Consider the following 17,899-nt stretch of genomic DNA (forward strand, 5'->3'; position numbering starts at 1 on the left):
TACGTCAAGGGGCAGACAATGTCGAATGATAAATGTGAGAATATTTTCACAAGTCTAATTTTATCCTAAGAAAGTAGAGGGAGAATAGGGAGCTGCTGTTTTTGCAGTAAATGATTATTGTAGAATTTTTGTGGAGAGAGGCATAGTGAGCTAGTCCAGGCTCTGGATCTAAACTGTTTGGTTCCACTTCTGATACTACTGCATCTCAGATGTGCAGCCTTGGGAAAATTATTGACCTCTGAATGCCACAGTTTCCCCAGCTAGAAAAATTGAGTTATTGTGAGGATTAAGTGAGTTGATATATATAAAAATGCTCTTTATAGTGCGTGGCTCATAGTAAATGCCATGTAAGTGTTTGTTATTTTAGGATGTAAAATTTATGTGAATTTTTAAGAAAACAGGAGGCTCGAGCTGGAACAGGCTCCCTCATATATCTACATACCCTTAACAAGGGTAAGACTGTACTGATTTCTTGCAGAGCCTCCTTCCTGCTGACTAACTTTGTAGATGGTCCCCGTCAGCAGGCAGTAGGGTAGCTAGAGAAAGGCCAGCTGATGCACGAAGGAGTGGCTTTATTGTCCACCTGGTTACTGAGAGCTTCCTCCCTGTGGATGCCTTCTGGTGGGTCTTTGCACAGATAGGCTGTCTTCATACTGTAAGTCCAGAGAGGAACATCCACACATCTCTTTTTCAGACCTCCTTCTCATCCTTTACCCAGTTTTCTTCTTTCCAAGTCCCTGACCAGCCAGCCACTTGTTTTGCTACTGCCCAGGCTGGAAAGGTTTACTTTCACCAGTGTCTTTCAGGCTTGACCTCCAACCCCGAGAGGGATTATAGTAGGAAAACGGCAGCCTACTTTTGGATGGTGATAGCACACTGGGCAGGTCGATCAGTGGACTAGGCCCATGTTGGTTTTTTTCCCTGTTAACTAGTCATAGAGGAAGCCCTATGAGTCAGCTCATACAGTTTTCTCGGGGCCACTTCTGAAACCAGTTAATGTATCAGTCAGAGTCAGGATAGGAAAGTGGTAGCTCACTCAAATTATGAAGGAAGGCCTTTTTTCAAACTAATTACACAGGTATGAGTAAGGATAGCACAGGAACCCAGGGATAGCAGTAGCAAAGCTGGCACCATCTTGGATCAGAGGGATGAGGAGAAAGCAAAGTTAGCAAGAACCCAGAGGAAGGGAAAGCTCCAGAGCAGCTGCTTACTCTCCAGGGGCTTAACCTGCTGGCTGCAACCTCAGGAAAGAACCAGAGGAATGAATACCCCGCCTTGACTCCCTCTGAACTCCTGCTGGGTTGTCCAAGACATGCTGTAAGCAGAGGGCATGGGAACCCAGTGACATAATCCATGTCAGCCTCTCAGGGCAGGGAGGTGTGGAAATGGGACAGTTCATTTGCATGGGCGAACAGAGACTCTGTTAGAAAAGTCAAATTATAGTTGGTGGAGTTAGGTAAAGCTGGAGCCTGGATTTGTGAATAGCACTCTGATTCTTGAGTCCACACAAGCTTGTAGTCAGCATGCTGTGTGGCATGTCATTAAACATATGACTTGGTGATAAAAACCATTTTCCCATTTATCCAGATGTTTTATTTTATATTTAAGAATTGGTAGGATTTATTCAGATAAAGAGGCCATTCTGGATTTGAGGAACAAAATGAACAGACACAGAATGATATGTTTAAGGTGTAGTTCTGCTGGACTGGAAAGTGGGAGGCAGAGACCTGATCTTACCAGGTCTGGAAAGCTCTTTTCAGGAGCTTAGGTTTTGATTTCTAAGGCAGTGAGTTGGGGTGGTAGGAGTAGTGGTATGTTTTGAAGATATTTAAATGGAAAGGTGACCTGTCAGTCAGAATTAAGACAGTAGATCTATGTAGATCTACTTTCTAATTAAGAAAGTTGATGTCTACAGGCTGAGAACATAGCTGGAAATTTATGGTATGAAGTCATGAGATATATCTATTAGACTGCAACAAGGCATTTTCTATTCTTGGTCCTAAAAGAGATAGCATGTTTTTATATGATATCGTTAAAAGCAGTATTGGGATACCATTGAGCAAGCAGCAAGGAAAAGCAATATGCGTTTTCCAGACCAACCACAAGTCATTTTATAGAAAGAATAGAGAGTTTTAAATGACCAGAGGGAAGTCAGCTGATGTAGTACACATGTAAACCTCAGCTTAATCATTATTAATTCTTAAATATTAATTATATTAAATCTAATGCATCTCTCAGATGCAGACTCTGATAGCCCCAGGATACCCAATGGCATGTATCTTAATTAGAAAATTATTTCAGTGTGTGGCTTTCTGAATAGAATTTTGTTTTTCTCATCAAACAGGCTGGTTTTGGTTATGGCTTGCCCATATCACGTCTTTACGCACAATACTTCCAAGGAGACCTGAAGCTATATTCCCTAGAGGGTTACGGGACAGATGCAGTTATCTACATTAAGGTAATAGCTATAGTCTTCTTGATTTAATGTTTCTTTTGATGACAAGAACAGATACCCATACTTAACTGTAATGAAACTTAACTCTACCACATGCTGTTTAAATAGAAAAAAAAAATTACGGATTTTTTTGCCTGGTATTTCACCCATTTTTGTCAAATGATCTCCTCAACTATGGGGAAAGAGATTTGTATCCTGGAGTGATCAGGACTCTGGCTATTAATGGGAAAAAATTGGGTTAAAGTAGAGAATCGTAAGTTATATATCATATAAGTTTAATTTTAACATAAAACACCTGAATGAACATTGATACACCAAACATTTGTTGTACTACCAAGGCCTTTTCTTTGTATATGGGTCTGTAGATTAGAGTGTCACATTTGCCTTTTTTGCAAAAGCTGTACTTACAATGCATCGTTTTAGTTTATGTAAACAAAGAAACAAGTGCATACTCTTTTTGGACTTTTTTGCAGTCCTTGACAGACAAATTCTGACTGATTTGATAGCAAGTTTTATGTGACTTTCCCTCATGAGCCTTTCCAGAACATTCATCTTAGTTTTCAAAGAAACATTCCCTTTTTTATTCTTTGCTTGTGTAATAAATTTTGTAGTTATAATGACAGAACTGTACAAACAGATTTGGGAGCAAGCACTCTTAGTAAGCATATAGCTTACCTGGTGGAGGCAGAAGCACTTGGTCTTCTTCCCTGAAGTGTTCAATGCATTAAGGAGAGAACCATACATTTCACATGGTTGGAAAGACACTAGGTTCCATTGTTCCCTTTGGTTGACTAATTGGTGGCTACATATGCCTGATTTAGTGACTCTAGTTTCTTGTTCTGGCCACTAGATGGCATCTGTTTTACAGGAATTGTTGAATTTATATTGGAAAAAATAAACTTATCTGAAAAGACTAAGTTCTTTCTAGATGGCATTTTTTGTTTTTAACCATGTCAACTTTGAGGAAAAAGGGCAACATCAATGCAGTTTTTTTTTCGAGATGGCGTCTCGCTCTGTCACTCAGTCTGGAGTGCAAAGGTGTAATCTCGGCTCACTGCAACCTCTGCCCTCTGGGTTCCAGCGATTCTCCTGCTTCAGCCTCCCGAGCAGCTGGGATTACGGGTGCCTGACTGATTTTTGTATTTTTGGTAGAGATGGGTTTTCCCCATGTTGGCCAGGCTGCTCTCGAACTCCTGATCTCAGGTGATCTGCTCACCTCGGCCTCCTAAAGTGCTGGGATTACAGGCATGAGCCACCGCTCCTGGCCCAATGCAATATTTTTATCACGAAATGTAACATTTTGATCTAGCCCAGGGATGTCCAATCTTTTGGCTTCCCTGGGCCATATTGGAAGAACAACTGTCTAGGGCCACACATAAAATACACTAATGATAGCTGATGAGGAAAAGAAAAATTGCAAAAAAAGAAAAATCTCATAATGTTTTAAGAAAGTTTACAGATGTTTTGAGCTTCATTCGAGGCCCATAGGCCGTGGATTGGACAAGCTTGATCTAGCCTATAGATCAAGAAATTCTGGAACATTTAGAGAGAATGTGGACTTGAAAGGTTTTGAATTCTATCTTAGAGAAAATAGAAGACAAGAAGTCTTAGAGAATCATTAAAATTGTCAACATCGAAGACCTTAGCATTATCAGAATGAGATTTTCTGGTTCAGGATGTTCTGCATCTTGGGAAATGCATTTCGCCTGAGGTGGAAATTCTACTGAAAAATCCTAACTTGAAGAAGATAACCAGGAATGTAGTTTATCTGGGGTTCCAGTGACTTATGGGAAGCTAAGTAGAATGAGGAATTAATGGTAATAATATGTTGGAAACAGTCATGCAAGATGCGGAAATCTTGTGCACAGCGACTTAAATTGGAGGCTGGAGAAGGCACAGGTTTTCAAACCCAGGACCAAGAAATGTTCATGCAAAAGCCAAAATGCCTTAGACATAGATTTATATTTATTGATAATGTTATAATGAATTTTAAAATTTTTATTTATTTATTTATTTATAGAGACAATGTCTTGCTTTGTTGCCAGGCTGGAGTGCAGTGGTACAATCATAATTCACTACAGCCTTAGACCCCTGGGCTCAAGTGATCCTTCTCTCTCAGTCTCCCAAGTAGTTAGGACTACACCTGCGTGCCACCACGCCCAACTGATATTTTTATTTTTTTGTAGAGACAGGATCTTGCTATGTTGCCCAGGCTGGTCTCCAACTCTCAAGCAATCTTTCTGTGTAAGCCTCTCAAAGCCCTGGGATTATAGGCATAAGCCACCCTGCCTGGCTTGTGATGAGTTTTTTAAAGCACAGTGATTATACTGGGGAAAAAAAAACCCACCACCGTTATTTCTTCTAAGAAAGAATTAAAACAGATTTCATTAACTTTACATATATTAAGATACATATATCTATTTTTTTCATGCTTTTACATTTAACCAACTTCTTTAGTTAGCCAACCCTGAACTGGGTCATATTTAGTGTAAAATTTCAATTCAGCACCCTCCAGGATGGCTGGGATATTACTGTAAGCAGCAAACTCAGTCAACCTGCACATCAGTCAGTGCCATATATTTAATAAATAACACATTTCAAATATACATACCATTTAAAAGTATATTTATGTGGTGTAAAAATAAGATACTAATAGAATATTATTTAATTTGTTGTAAACTTTTTACCATTCTCTATTTTCTCAAATAATGAATTCTAAAAAATGCCAGACTTAATAGGTCTCAGGTTTTTTTTCAGGCTCTGTCAACAGACTCAATAGAAAGACTCCCAGTGTATAACAAAGCTGCGTGGAAGCATTACAACACAAACCACGAGGCTGATGACTGGTGCGTCCCCAGCAGAGAACCCAAAGACATGACCACGTTCCGCAGTGCCTAGAGACACTTGGGACATCTGGAAAATCCAAATGTGGTTTTTGTATTAAATTTGGAAGGTATGGTGTTCAGAACTATATTATACCAAATACTTCATTTGTCGTTTTCACAAAACTGTTTGAATAAATGGAAACTGAATTCCATTTGTGCCCGTTAAGCCTCCTAAAGGATGAAATTGCACCTATTTTACACTTATATTTTCACAGTTAATTGAACATATTTTTAAACAACTATAGTTTTGGTCAACTTCTCGCTTTATGGTAGACTTCAGAAGTATGGAAATCTTCGGGTTTCTACAGGAAACTAGTTTTTTTTTTTTTTTTTTTTTTAAAGAAATACTTTTATGTTTTCTAGAAACATTTTTTAAATAATAGTGATTAGCTGGTTAGCCATCTTGTTATTTAGAGGAGTTCTGCCATCTTTTATTCAGTAGTTACAGCTGTAATATGGTCTTCGTGTTTATCAGTGGCTGACTACAAGTAAAGCAGAAAACAGTTGCCTGTGGTAACAGAACCAGACACCATTCAGCGGTCTGTGTGCGTTGTCTTAGCTCTAAGTTTAATTTATCATTTTTAAATTTTATTGTAAAGAAGTTTAATGACCAGCTCTCTGTGGATCTATGCCAAAATAATGGGCCATCTGTTCTAAGTGTACTTGTGATTAATGCAAGGGGGAATTTTTATACTGAAAACAAACAAACTAGCAGCTACTAAAATAGAGAAGAAATTGAGGGCAAAGCAATATGTCTCCAAAACTGATCTGATCGCTTGTTGAGGTTACCTTGAAAGCTTTTGGAAAAAAATAGTTCTTTTGTGTCCTACTCCAGACATACTGAATCAGAATCCCTAGGGCTAGAACCTAGGAATCTCAGTTTTTAAAATGTTTCCTGAGTGAGTCTGATGCCTGCCCTAGGTTGGGAACCACTCTTAGAGTGAATAGTGATGACACAGCATTGCTAAGGTAACAGATCTGTAGGTTTTGGTTTCCATCTATTTAAAGTCAGATTTGTAGACTCAAGGAGACAGAAACTGAATCTCACACCTGGTGCAATTAGAAGCTTAATTAGAAGCAGAAGGACAAAATGACAAGTAACCAAAGCGTCAGCGCCATAATTGTACGTGTCTTTTTTTTTTTTTTTTTTTAGACAGGGTCTTGCTCTTTTGCCCAGGCTGGAGTATGGTGGTATGATAGGGCTCACTGCAGCCTAATCTTCTGGACTCAAGTAATCCTCCCACCTCAGCCTCCATGTAGCTGGAACTACAGTTGTGCACTACCACAGCCAGCTAATTTTTTTATTTCTTGTAGAGATGAGTTCTTAGTATGTTCCCAGGCTAGTGTGGAACTCCTGAGCTCAAGAAATCCTCCTGCCTGGGTCCCCGAAAGTGCTGGGATTCCAGGCGTGAGTCACCATACCTGGCCTGTTGCACAAGTCTTGACAAACAACATATATTTTCGAAAACTATCCAGATTTTGTTATCAGGGAAAAGTCTGCTTAGGTTTATTACAGCAGTCCTTTGCATTCGTGTGGTAATTTGTACTTTACAAATACTTTGATATAGTATAACTCTATTTGTCTTTGAAACAAAGCGATACAGTGTAGGCGGTATCATTCTCTTTCTCACTCAGTGTGGCACAGAGTTGCTCAGAATTGGAGCAGAGCCTGAGCTGGCAGATCCTGTCATCAGCTGGCAAGTCCGGGAGACTGTGTCATTTAGAGACTGTGTTGTTAGTTAAACCTCAACATCTTTTAAGGTGGCAGGAAAATACATTGGAAATAACATTTTAAAGTAAAAATTCCAAAATTTAAAGAAGAGCTTTTCTACTTAAACAGGGGAGCTTTGTCTGGAAAATACATTGAGTTGAAACATTTCATCCTTTGAAGGATTATATATGAACAATTGTGTATAAATGTATGGATTAGAGGGATGTGAATGGGCAGTCAGTCCAGTGCGCTTGTTTAAGAGGCCAAGATCCTGACTCAGAGGAGGTGCCATTTGCCCATAGCTTCTTAGCTAATCTGACCAAATGTTGGGAAAAATATCTCACCTAACCCACTATTCCTTAATTATGGATTTTGTGAAAAACAATAGGACATATTAATGAGTAATTTATATTAGTTCAATGTATTACAATTTTTTAGCTTTAAATTACACTTTCCTTATAATGATGAAATGTTTTAAAATCTTCTGAATCAAAGTATTTACTTGTTTCCTAAATGAAACATTTTTACAACATTTGATGTTTTTTACTTATGAAATATTTTTCTCCCCCAAGAAAATTAAAATTTTGTCTATTTAACAGCTGAGAAATGGTGTTTTAAAGGAAAAATGAAGTTATTTTCCTTTAGCTTCTTTTTAAAGTAAAACAGCTTTTTACTCTGTTATTGTGATAATGGACAGAAAATTACATACAAAAATATTCTGGGAGAGCTTTCTCCTCGTTGCTTTTAAATCATTGTGCTACCTGAAAGGTTTTTAGATTTTATAGGAGCTATTTTGTCCACCAGCATTAATGTGACACAGTGTAGTTATGAAAATATATTGAAGGACAAGAAGTGGACACAAAGTGATTTTTGTAACCTGGGCAGTTAATGAGTGTGCCAGCGTTTTCTAGGAAGGAACAGTGAGAATATGCTTTGGTGTAGTTAAAACACTGGCTGGCTTTTGATGTCTTCGTGCTTAATTGTGATCACTTTCTTGTACTGTGATGTTTTTATGTGAATATGTTGAAGTGGAAGTTTACCATATTATTTTATAAAATGTTTTCTGTATGGCAATAAACTGAAAACATGGATTAACTCTTATTTTGAAAATAAATTGAGTCAGTTTGGCCTTTTAAAAAATATAATCATCTCTTTTAAATAGACTCTTCTTCCATCATCAAGGCTCAATATTTTGTAAAAATTGGTAGTTAAGGGGCTTGCGCTAAATTTCACTATCTTCAGTAGAGGAACTGTTTGGAACTTAGATTTCCAATGTGTATATTCTAATGGAGAAAGCAAGAGGTAGATTTTGTATGTTTGACTAACCTTAGATTTTTATTATCCATACATACCACAGATGACTTGTTGCATAAATGAAGATCTTCTGTTATGTGATTTTCAAACGTTGTAAATAAATTTGAAATTTGAATAACCTTCCACAGTATGATTGTTTTACAAAATTCCTAATTTAACCGGCATTATTACCCTCTGCTTGTACCAGTTGAATGTCAGAACTAAACTCCTATAGTCAAAGATAAATTCCTGTCCTATTTCTAACTGATGGGACAGAGGTACCACAATTTCGCTTCATTATTGAAGCTAAAAAGTTCTGTGACAGAACTCCAGAGGTAAAGAGCTGGGAAACTACTGGTTTTATGGTCCCACTGTTGCTCTGTGAATGGCTAATCAGAGGAAGCCAAAAATCAGCCAACCAATTTCAGTTTATGTCTTTAATTGTGATAGAAGTGTGAAGTTTCTACATATGGGTAATCAGGGTTGAGTTAGGTAGTTTGCCAGCATGACTTTTGCTGGAGGAACTTTTAATCATGTCTGATTAATTTCTGGCCCCAATAATTAATTTTCTTACAGTCAAACCCAATGCATTTTTAAAAAATATAGTTAATACTTTGTGAAGAATTCTTTACATGTTAAAAAAAAGAACACACACACTACTAGTTCACTTATTTCTGGCATTCATAAACTACTGTGCCTTCTGTTCTATTGACATGTTTGGAAAAAAGAATTGAACATATGTACCACCACCACCCCCCTTTCTAGAGTCCCCACAGTTCTTTAGCGATTACTAACCATAGGTTTTTAATAGCAAAAGACAAGATTGTCAGTTTTCGGTGTAAAACTACTCTTTTTGGGTGACTTGGAAAAGCTGTTGTTTATATTGGGAATTGTGACAGCTATCTTTTACTTTGTTAAATTAGAGATTATTTAGCAAAAATAGACAGTTTCACCCCAGTAAAATAAATTTCCATGTGAGAGTTGTGTTCATCAAGGTTTATTTTTTGAGAATGGAAGTATACTTCCCGCATTCCTCACAGATAATATCAGAAATTTGGTTGTTTTGATTAAAATGTTGCCATCTACTTCTAAGTTAACAAATGTTGAGAAGGTTTTTTTTTGGAAACAGTTTATGAGGCCAGGACATTTTTAAATTTGACTCAAATATAAGAAACCACAGTATTCTTGCCATGGTTTTGTACTTAGATGTTTCTCATTATGGGATTCAGAATGTAACAGTTATAGTACTGTATGAAAATACTTAATATACAGTTCTACAGTTACAGTGTTACATGGAAATACAGTATGGTATGAAATTGTTTGTCTAAAACACTACTCCAAAAATGGAGCTCATAAGATTATATAACTATAAAATAGGATGGGAGAGAGACAGAAAAATATTTGTCTATATTACAGTATAAAAACAACTAGTTTAATATGAACTATTTCTTTTCACCTCTTTACTATCAGTGTCTCCATCATGCCAAGTATGTAGTAGGCACCTGTAATTGTGAAGCAGCCTCGTTATCTGGGGTAAATACCAAGGTTCTTGGTCTCTCGACCAAGGGCATCGAGGTTGCGGACACACCCAATGAGTTTGGAGCAGGAGTTTAATAGGCAAAAGGAGAGAACAGCTCTCTGTTATAGAGAGGGTTCCTGAGCAGGTTGCCAAAGTTGTGGTAAAAATGTCAGAGTTTTTATAAATTGGCTAGTGAGGAGAAGGCTCATGAGGAGGGGATGTCTTATCCTCCTAGGGCCCGACGAAGGTTTAATTGGCACCAGGTGTGCTATCTGTACAGCGCAGAGGTTTTTATGAACTCTGATCCCCTTCCCTGACCACATAGGCTGACTCTTAGTCTGTATTTCTTTGTCCTGCCTACATGGGAGGGAGAGTTTCTGTGTCTGTTCCCATACATCATCTTGTAGCTGCAGGCATCCCCCCTAGTCTGTTTTTAGCTTCCCTTAGTGCACCTAAAGGGAAAGGAAGTGCTTATTATGGCCCACTGTTTTACTGGGGCCCATTGTATAAAGGTGAAGTTTGGTGATTACCCAGGAGACTTCCCCACCCCCTTCCCTGCTTCTGTGTCCATGGTGCCTTATCTTTGTTCTACTGTCTGCTCTTTTGGGCTGCTTGTTTTTAGAAGAGAGGTGATTTCTTTGAACTGCATGAGGTTAAAAGGGGATCTATTTTTGAGCTGCTTTTTGATAAAAGTTTTCTGCTGGGGACTCGTTTTACCCTGTCTACCTAAATTCTTTCTGCCTCCTATAACAAGTGTATGCTCAGTCAATACGTAAGGAATAATGAACTTAATAACATTTCTTGTCTCCATTCTCAAAAATGATATCTTAAAAATGAGTCAGTACAACAAAGAAACTATGAGTAGTAACCAATGCAAAACTAGCAAAAGGATGAAATACACACGAAAATGAGAGAACATCAGAGGAGTAGCAAAACAGCACTGCTAAAGTTACAGACGGGCTTATTTTAAAGTTTAAAATAGAAGTAAGCAAGCAAGCAAGCATGCTGATAGTGGTTAGGCTTTCTGTCTCCACTGCACAAATCTCATCTTGAATTATAATCTCCACATGTTAAGGGAGAGACCAGATGAAAGTAATTGGATCCTGAGGGGGGTTTCCTCCATGCTGTTCTCGTGATAGTGAGTTCTCATGAGATCTGATGGTTTTATAAGTGTTTGGTAGTCTCTCCGGCGTTCATTCTTCCTGCTGCCCTGTGAAGAGGTGCCTTCTGCCATCATTGTAAGTTTCCTGAGGCTTCCTAAGCCATGCGGAACTGTAAGTCAATCCTCTTTTCATTATAAATTACCCTGTCTCGGGCAGTTCTTCATAGCAGTGTGGGAATGGACTAATACACACCCACTGGGTTAGCTGGAGTAGGTAAAGCCACAGCCGTGGCAGCAATCAGCTGATGGGTATCTCTTGATGGAAGCTTTGCAGGCTGAAGCAGAAGGGACCCTTCAGATAAACCTCTGGTCAGGAAAGCAAAAGACCCAAATAAACAGTGTTTAGATTTTTTTTAAAAAGAGATTTAAAATAATCATAAGAATTCCATTAACTTTATGACAAAAATTTTGTAAGTGGAGAGGAAATAGATATATTTCTAGGAAAACAGTATAAGATCCATCTAAGATTTTGACAATTTAATTCAATAACTACTAAGGAAATGGAATCAGTAATCACAATTCCACCTCACCAAAAGACAATTTTTGAAAGATGAATGTTACCAAAATATTAAGAAACTGACAGTTCCTATCTTAGAGAAACTTTGAAATGAGAGAAAGGTACCCAGTCCCTTTCATAAAGTTAGTAAAATCTCAAAGCTACACTTGAGCAAAGACAATGAAAAACTAGTAGACCGGCTGGGCGCGGTGGCTCAAGCCTGTAATCCCAGCACTTTGGGAGGCCGAGGCGGGTGGATCACGAGGTCAAGAGATCGAGACCATCCTGGTCAACATGGTTAAACCCCGTCTCTACTAAAAATACAAAAAATTAGCTGGGCATGGTGGTACGTGCCTGTAATCCCAGCTACTCAGGAGGCTGAGGCAGGAGAATTGCCTGAACCCAGGAGGCGGAGGTTGTGGTGAGCCGAGATCGCACCATTGCACTCCAACCTGGGTAACAAGAGCGAGACTCTGTCTCAAAAAAAAAAAAAAAGAAAAAGAAAAACTAGTAGACCAATCTTATTTATGAACATAGATGGAAAAATTGCCGATGAAATACTGGCATATTGAATGTAGCAATGTATAAAAATATTTGTATCTGTGCTCCATTGATGCTGTTTAAACAGCCACTCAAAAAATAATTTGTATCATGAGCAAAAGGAGAATGTTTCCCAGAAACATGAGGATGTTTTAATGTCTAAAAAATCTATGTAATTTATCTCTCTGCAGATTAAAGGAGAAAAACCATATGATCACATCAACAGAGATAGGAAATTCAATTGGGGCAGGGGGATAGTTGTAATTACAAGTGCTTAACTCACTTACATAAGCCCTTATTGGATGTTACAATAAACCTGTATAGTGGCAAATGTTAAGACCTACTGGAATTGTGTATGAGGTTGGACCCATGGCCCTGCCATGGAAAATTTGTTGAGTAATATGTCCCAGGCATCACCATTTGCAAGGTGTTACAAAAAGTTATCTGCTTATGGATTCCCCTTTCTAACTCTGGCCTAGTATTTTGGAACGTAGAGGAAAGAAACATCTGATGTTTTTGTGTTTGGGTAAACATTATTAGGCTTATAAAAGGGCCTAGGGTTTTTTTGTTTGGTAAACCATTGCCTTTTCTGCTTTGGCATGGCAAATCTTTATTTGAAGAAAAAGGTCCCTTTCATCTTAATGCAAACTCTCATTGATCAACAAAAGCAACAAATAGGAACAACCACTAATTAGGAAAACCATCAGATGATCCTCATTTGCTGTGGTGCATAGCTGACCTTGATTGTTGCTCCTGATGAGGAGAACTCACTTGGCCAATGGGAAAGTACGTTAAATCTTTGTACACAATGCTTGTCAAACTTAAATATGATACGAATCATATGGAGATCTTGAGAAAATGCAGAGTCTAATTCCGCAGGTGTGGAGGGGGGCCTGAGATTCTGAATTTCTAACAAGTTTCCTGGTGTTACTAATGCCGCTGGTCTGTGAGCTGCACTTTGAGTAGCAAAGGACTAAAGGTTGTGAGATAAACTGCTATTAGTAGTCCAAAGGGCCAACTGGAGAGACAAGACCAGTTGCAGAGCGGATGGAGGACAGATCTGGTAATCTGATTCTTACAGTACTTAAAAGGATAAGGAGGATCCATCTCTGATGTCCAGAGTGCTTGATGGGTGTGTCCATGACCTTGAGATCCAAATCCCATTGGTTAATTCATCTTTGTGAAATCTGAATTTAAGGATCTTAACCAGTGAACATGTAACTAGTGGAAATCCTGAAAATTTGCTAATGCAAGGAAGTGATACCCATGTGTTATGCTTCTCTTTGTATCCATTTCATGGGGAGGGTCATGGAAGATGACAGGAAACTTGAGTGGTTGATGAGAGCTTCACTAACATTGTCTGCTTCAGGCAGTAAGTGAAATCTCTGGCAGTGGGAAGCATGGACTCAAGACTGAAAGCTCTGACACTTTACAGCAGTGGTAGGAGGTAGATAGGACTTAGTGGCCCCTTAGAGCAAGGTCCAAGTGATTTTCTCTGGTGAATGCCGATGTGTATCTAGTCTCCAGGGTTAGATCCAGGCAGTTAACCTCAAAGTTGGTAAGACCTCATGCCTGTGAATGGAAGGCCTTGGTAAAACTTCATTATTAATGTTTTGCATTAATTTAGCAGATGACTGTAGTTATTTAGCATAATCCAATACATGAGCGTTCTGTATGAATGACTGCTGATAGTTTAGTGAAGGAGATTCCGTTTATAATTTGGCTGTTAAGGTGGGTGCTCCTGTCACTACTGATGGGTAGTGATCTTAACATCAATATCTAAAAAAATTCTGCTGAGGTTTGGATTGTGATGTGTTAGATCTCTAGACCAATTTGAAGAGCATTTAACAATAATGAGCCTTTCAATTTATGAACATGGTGTATATCTGCTTTGTGGGTTGTGGGGGAAGAGTCTTGCTCTGTCGCCCAGGCTGGAGTTCAATGGCACGATCTCAGTTCACTGCAACCTCCACCTCCCAGGTTCAAGCAATTCTCCTACCTCAACCTCCCTAGTAGCTGGGATTACAGGCGAGCATCATCACGTCTGAGTAATTTTTCTATTTTTAGTAGAGACAGGATTTCATCATCTCAAGTAATCCACCTGCCTTGGCCTCCCAAAGTGCTGGGATTTACAGGCGTGAGTCACCGTACCCAGCCAAACATAGTGTGTATCTTAATTTACATAGTTGCCTTTGATTTCTTTCATTGCTGTTTTGTCGTTTTCAGCTTACAGATCCTGTGCATATTTTGTTAGACTTAAACCCAAATATTTCCTTTTTTTTTTTTTGATAACTTACAAATTTTTTTTAGAACATTTTCCTTTTCCAATGTTCATTCATTTCACCCTTTGAGTCTCCAGTTCAGAAAAATCGTGGCTTCTGGAGTTTTACTGAGGACTAGAGATAGCTAAATAACATAGTTTCACCTTAGTCACCTGGTCTTTGATTTGGTCTCCATAATTGAGTAAATGGCAGTATGTCCAGTGCAACGTCATGCTGCCCTGAACCTGACCTTGCTCTCCGTCTAGCCCTCACTGTTTAGACTGCCAGTAGTTTTACTTCACTTGGAAGGGTCAGCAGTAAAAATTCACTGGCCCATTCCAGGGCTGCTTGAGTGTTATTGTCTTGTGCCACAATATGGCGTGGCCAGACTCCTTTTCTAGTTTTGAGATTATTTTGTAGCATTATATTAGGTATGTTCTTACTCAAGTATCATGAGGGGCGTTGATTTGTGATGCCCTTTTCTTACTCATCTTCCAAATGGCAGGCAGTAAATGGCTTATTATGCAAATAAAAGGTTCAAGGTCTCAGCCTCAAAGATATATTTATAGATGCCAGGCTTAACATTCCTGAGGCTCTCAGAGAAAACTTTTCCCTTTATAGACTCCGCACTTTAGAAGGAGGCACAGGGCTTAGTTGCCCCATTTAGTTACTGACACACCTATATTACCGTCCTTGGCTTCTAACCCCAGCCCATCCATTGGGTTATGTCAGTCTTCTATTCCTAAGTGAGAATCCTGTCAACAGGAGGCACAAGAGATAGAACCAAATATCATAATGCCTCCTTCCATTCCACTGTGAACAGTCAAGGACACTGGAGGCCTCTGGGTAGGACACGCTTGTGTGTAGGAGCCTCTGAGCTTAAAGATGTGTGGATGGAGCTAACTAGACTGCCCAAGATTGGTCTACACTGTACTTTTTTTTTTTTTTCTTTTAAGGGAGAGTCTTGCTCTGTTGCCCAGGCCAGAGTGTAGTGACACGATCCAGGCTCATTGCAACCTCCGCCTGCTAGGGTCAAGCGATTCTCCTGCCTCAGCCTCCACGTAGCTGGGACTACAGGTGCCCACCACCGTGCCTGGCTAATTTTGCGTTCTTAGAGACAGGGTTTCTCCATGTTGACCAGGCTGGTCTCAAACTCCTGAGCGCAAGTGATCCTCTCACCTTGGCCTCCCAAAGTGTTGGTTTTGCAGGTATGAACCACAGTGCCTGCCCTCTCTGTAAATCTTGCGTCAGGGCACCAAGCTCATGAAAGCTCTGCTGAATGAGTTTCTTTAGATTTTCATTTTAATCTTTGCCCCATTTTTGCAAATATTAATTATTGGGAAATCACCTACTTTCCTTCTCTCTGACCAACATAGGGGTAAGATCTGTGGAAAGACATTTACCACCTGTTTGAAAAGGTCAGCATGCTGATGTTCATTAACTACCACCTCCATAGCTCCCCTTCCTGAAAACCTGATAGATGCTCTAATTTCTGCAGTCCAGTCACTATTCTTCCCAAACTCCATGAGCCAGATTTTATATGTACTTTGTATGACCATAAAAGTCTGTACTGATATAGATATGAAACCATTTAATTTTGTGGATCACTGGGTCCTCTCTTGGATAACGTAGTTCTATGACTAAATGGGTCAGTGGATAATCATGCTTCATGAGAATATGATGTCTGGGAGAAATATACAGCTAATTTAACAACAAATGACTGCCCTAATTCCGGAGACCTGGGAAGTATTGATTAGAGTATAATGATCATAAGCAGACATTGGGTGCTTTAGCAAAGCCAATTTGCCTGCATCCTCTGGAAGGTAAAGTGTGCCAAAATCTCCTCTCTTTTAGAACTTAATCAAACACTTGGCATCCACAGAAGGCTAGGGGGTTGGAATGAATACTTAGCGTTTTTGTGGAAGCCCACAATCTTTTGAATGGCCTTTCTGTATTTTAGTGAACCTCCATGTCATGAGCCTCACTTCCTCAAGTCCCTTTGGCTGATGGGAGGCAGACAGTAACTTCGGTTGGCAATTAGAAACATCTGCACTCAGCAACATGAAGCACAAGTTCTGTGCAGTTGCCCATATGCTGGCATGAGCTTTGCCTTTTGTATCATTTGGCTGTCAGAGGATCTCTCATAATTGCCAGGTGAAGTTCCTGATACAGAAGTGGCATCAGTGCTGATGTTAATGACTGCAGTAAAGTCAAATTCCTAGATTTTGGTGCTGTGTGGTAGCAGAGAGAATGGTGTTAGTTTCTTTTTTCTTTCAGTATTTAAAAACCTTTTTCATGTTGAAGTTCACGTGACCTACAACTAACCATTTTAAAGTGTAATTCAGTGGCAGTCAGTACATCCACAGTGTGTGATCACCACCTCTAGTTCCAAAACATTTTTATCACCCTAAAAGGAAACCCTGCACCCATTAAACAGCAGTAGTTTCTTGATCATGCCACTTCTGTGGCATGGTTTGGGGTCTTATTCCTGGGCTCTTTCTCCTCAATGGTATAATCGTATAAGGGTGGAAATATAAAAGAGTAAGTCTTTAGAAACAGTTTGTGCCTGAATTAGCTCTCAGGCATATTGTCTTCAAAGGAATGTTTTAAACCAGCCAAAGACTAACATCAACATGCTTACATTTTGAGTGCAAAATTGAAATCCAAAATAGTGAGCCAGGCATGGTGGCTTGCGCCTGTAATCCCAACTACTCCAGGGGCTGAAGTGAGAGCATTTCGTGAACCTAGGAGCTCCAGACTGCATTGAGCTGTGATTGCGCCATTGCACTCCAGCCAGGGTGACAGAGCAAGATCACTTCTAAAACAAAAATTCGATATGGTAAGTGTGTATGCATGTGTTTTTTTTTTTTTTTAAATGAGTTTGGATACAGAATCAAACAATTGTGAAAATATAATTGGCTGAGTTTCATATAGTTCTTTCTAAAACTCCTGCTGTTCTCTCATGTAGTTTGCACCAGGCAAAGATGATGGCTTCAACATGTCTCCAGTTGTCTTGCCACTCCAGGGCCTGCCTCAAACCAAAATAAAACTTGTTGTTACCCTGAGACAAGCCAACTCTCATTGCTTTGGCAGCTACTACAACTACAGGTTGTTGCATCATGCCGAGCTCTGTGTTCTTTCCAACTACTGGAATGGAGCAGGATGATAATGTGTTGGTGAACCCAAAACAATGGTATAGGAAGAAGGTTGGCCAAACTCAGAGTGAAGGCTGACCCCGTATCTGGTTGTAGCTGAGCCGGTCCCAGGGGAACAGGCTTGGCAGCAGCAAGGGCTACAAGGACCAGCAGGCAGCACAGGAAGAAAAAGGAGCAGTGGGTAGGGGAACTCTAGGGCAGAGTGATGTTGATAACTGGCGTCTGGAATCTACAGTTTCTAGTTCAGAGACGGCCACCATATCCAGTGTATACTTATACTCCAACACATTTCCTGGGCAGTGATCTAGAAATGATTTTTTTTTTTTCTTTTTTTTGAGACGGAGTTTCGCTCTTGTTACCCAGGCTGGAGGGCAATGGCGCGATCTCGGCTCACCGCAACCTCCGCCTCCTGGGTTCAGGCA

At 39.5% G+C, this 17,899-nt stretch overlaps 1 protein-coding gene across 2 annotated transcripts in view; it reads left to right on the forward strand.

Moving 5' to 3' along the window:
- Positions 1-8,495, forward strand: part of PDK1 (pyruvate dehydrogenase kinase 1) — a 37,462-nt gene extending 28,967 nt beyond the window's left edge. For both annotated transcript variants that reach the window (XM_017538226.2, XM_017538227.2), the window contains exons 10-11: positions 2,345-2,458; positions 5,213-8,495. In XM_017538226.2, coding sequence (XP_017393715.1) covers positions 2,345-2,458; positions 5,213-5,353 — 255 coding nt within the window. In that variant the 3' untranslated portion in view covers positions 5,354-8,495. The remainder of the gene's footprint in view (positions 1-2,344; positions 2,459-5,212) is intronic.
- The last annotated feature ends 9,404 nt before the right edge of the window (positions 8,496-17,899 follow it).

This window comes from Cebus imitator, unplaced genomic scaffold (assembly GCF_001604975.1).
Source record: "Cebus imitator isolate Cc_AM_T3 unplaced genomic scaffold, Cebus_imitator-1.0 Scaffold110, whole genome shotgun sequence".
NCBI classification, from domain to species: domain Eukaryota; kingdom Metazoa; phylum Chordata; class Mammalia; order Primates; family Cebidae; genus Cebus; species Cebus imitator.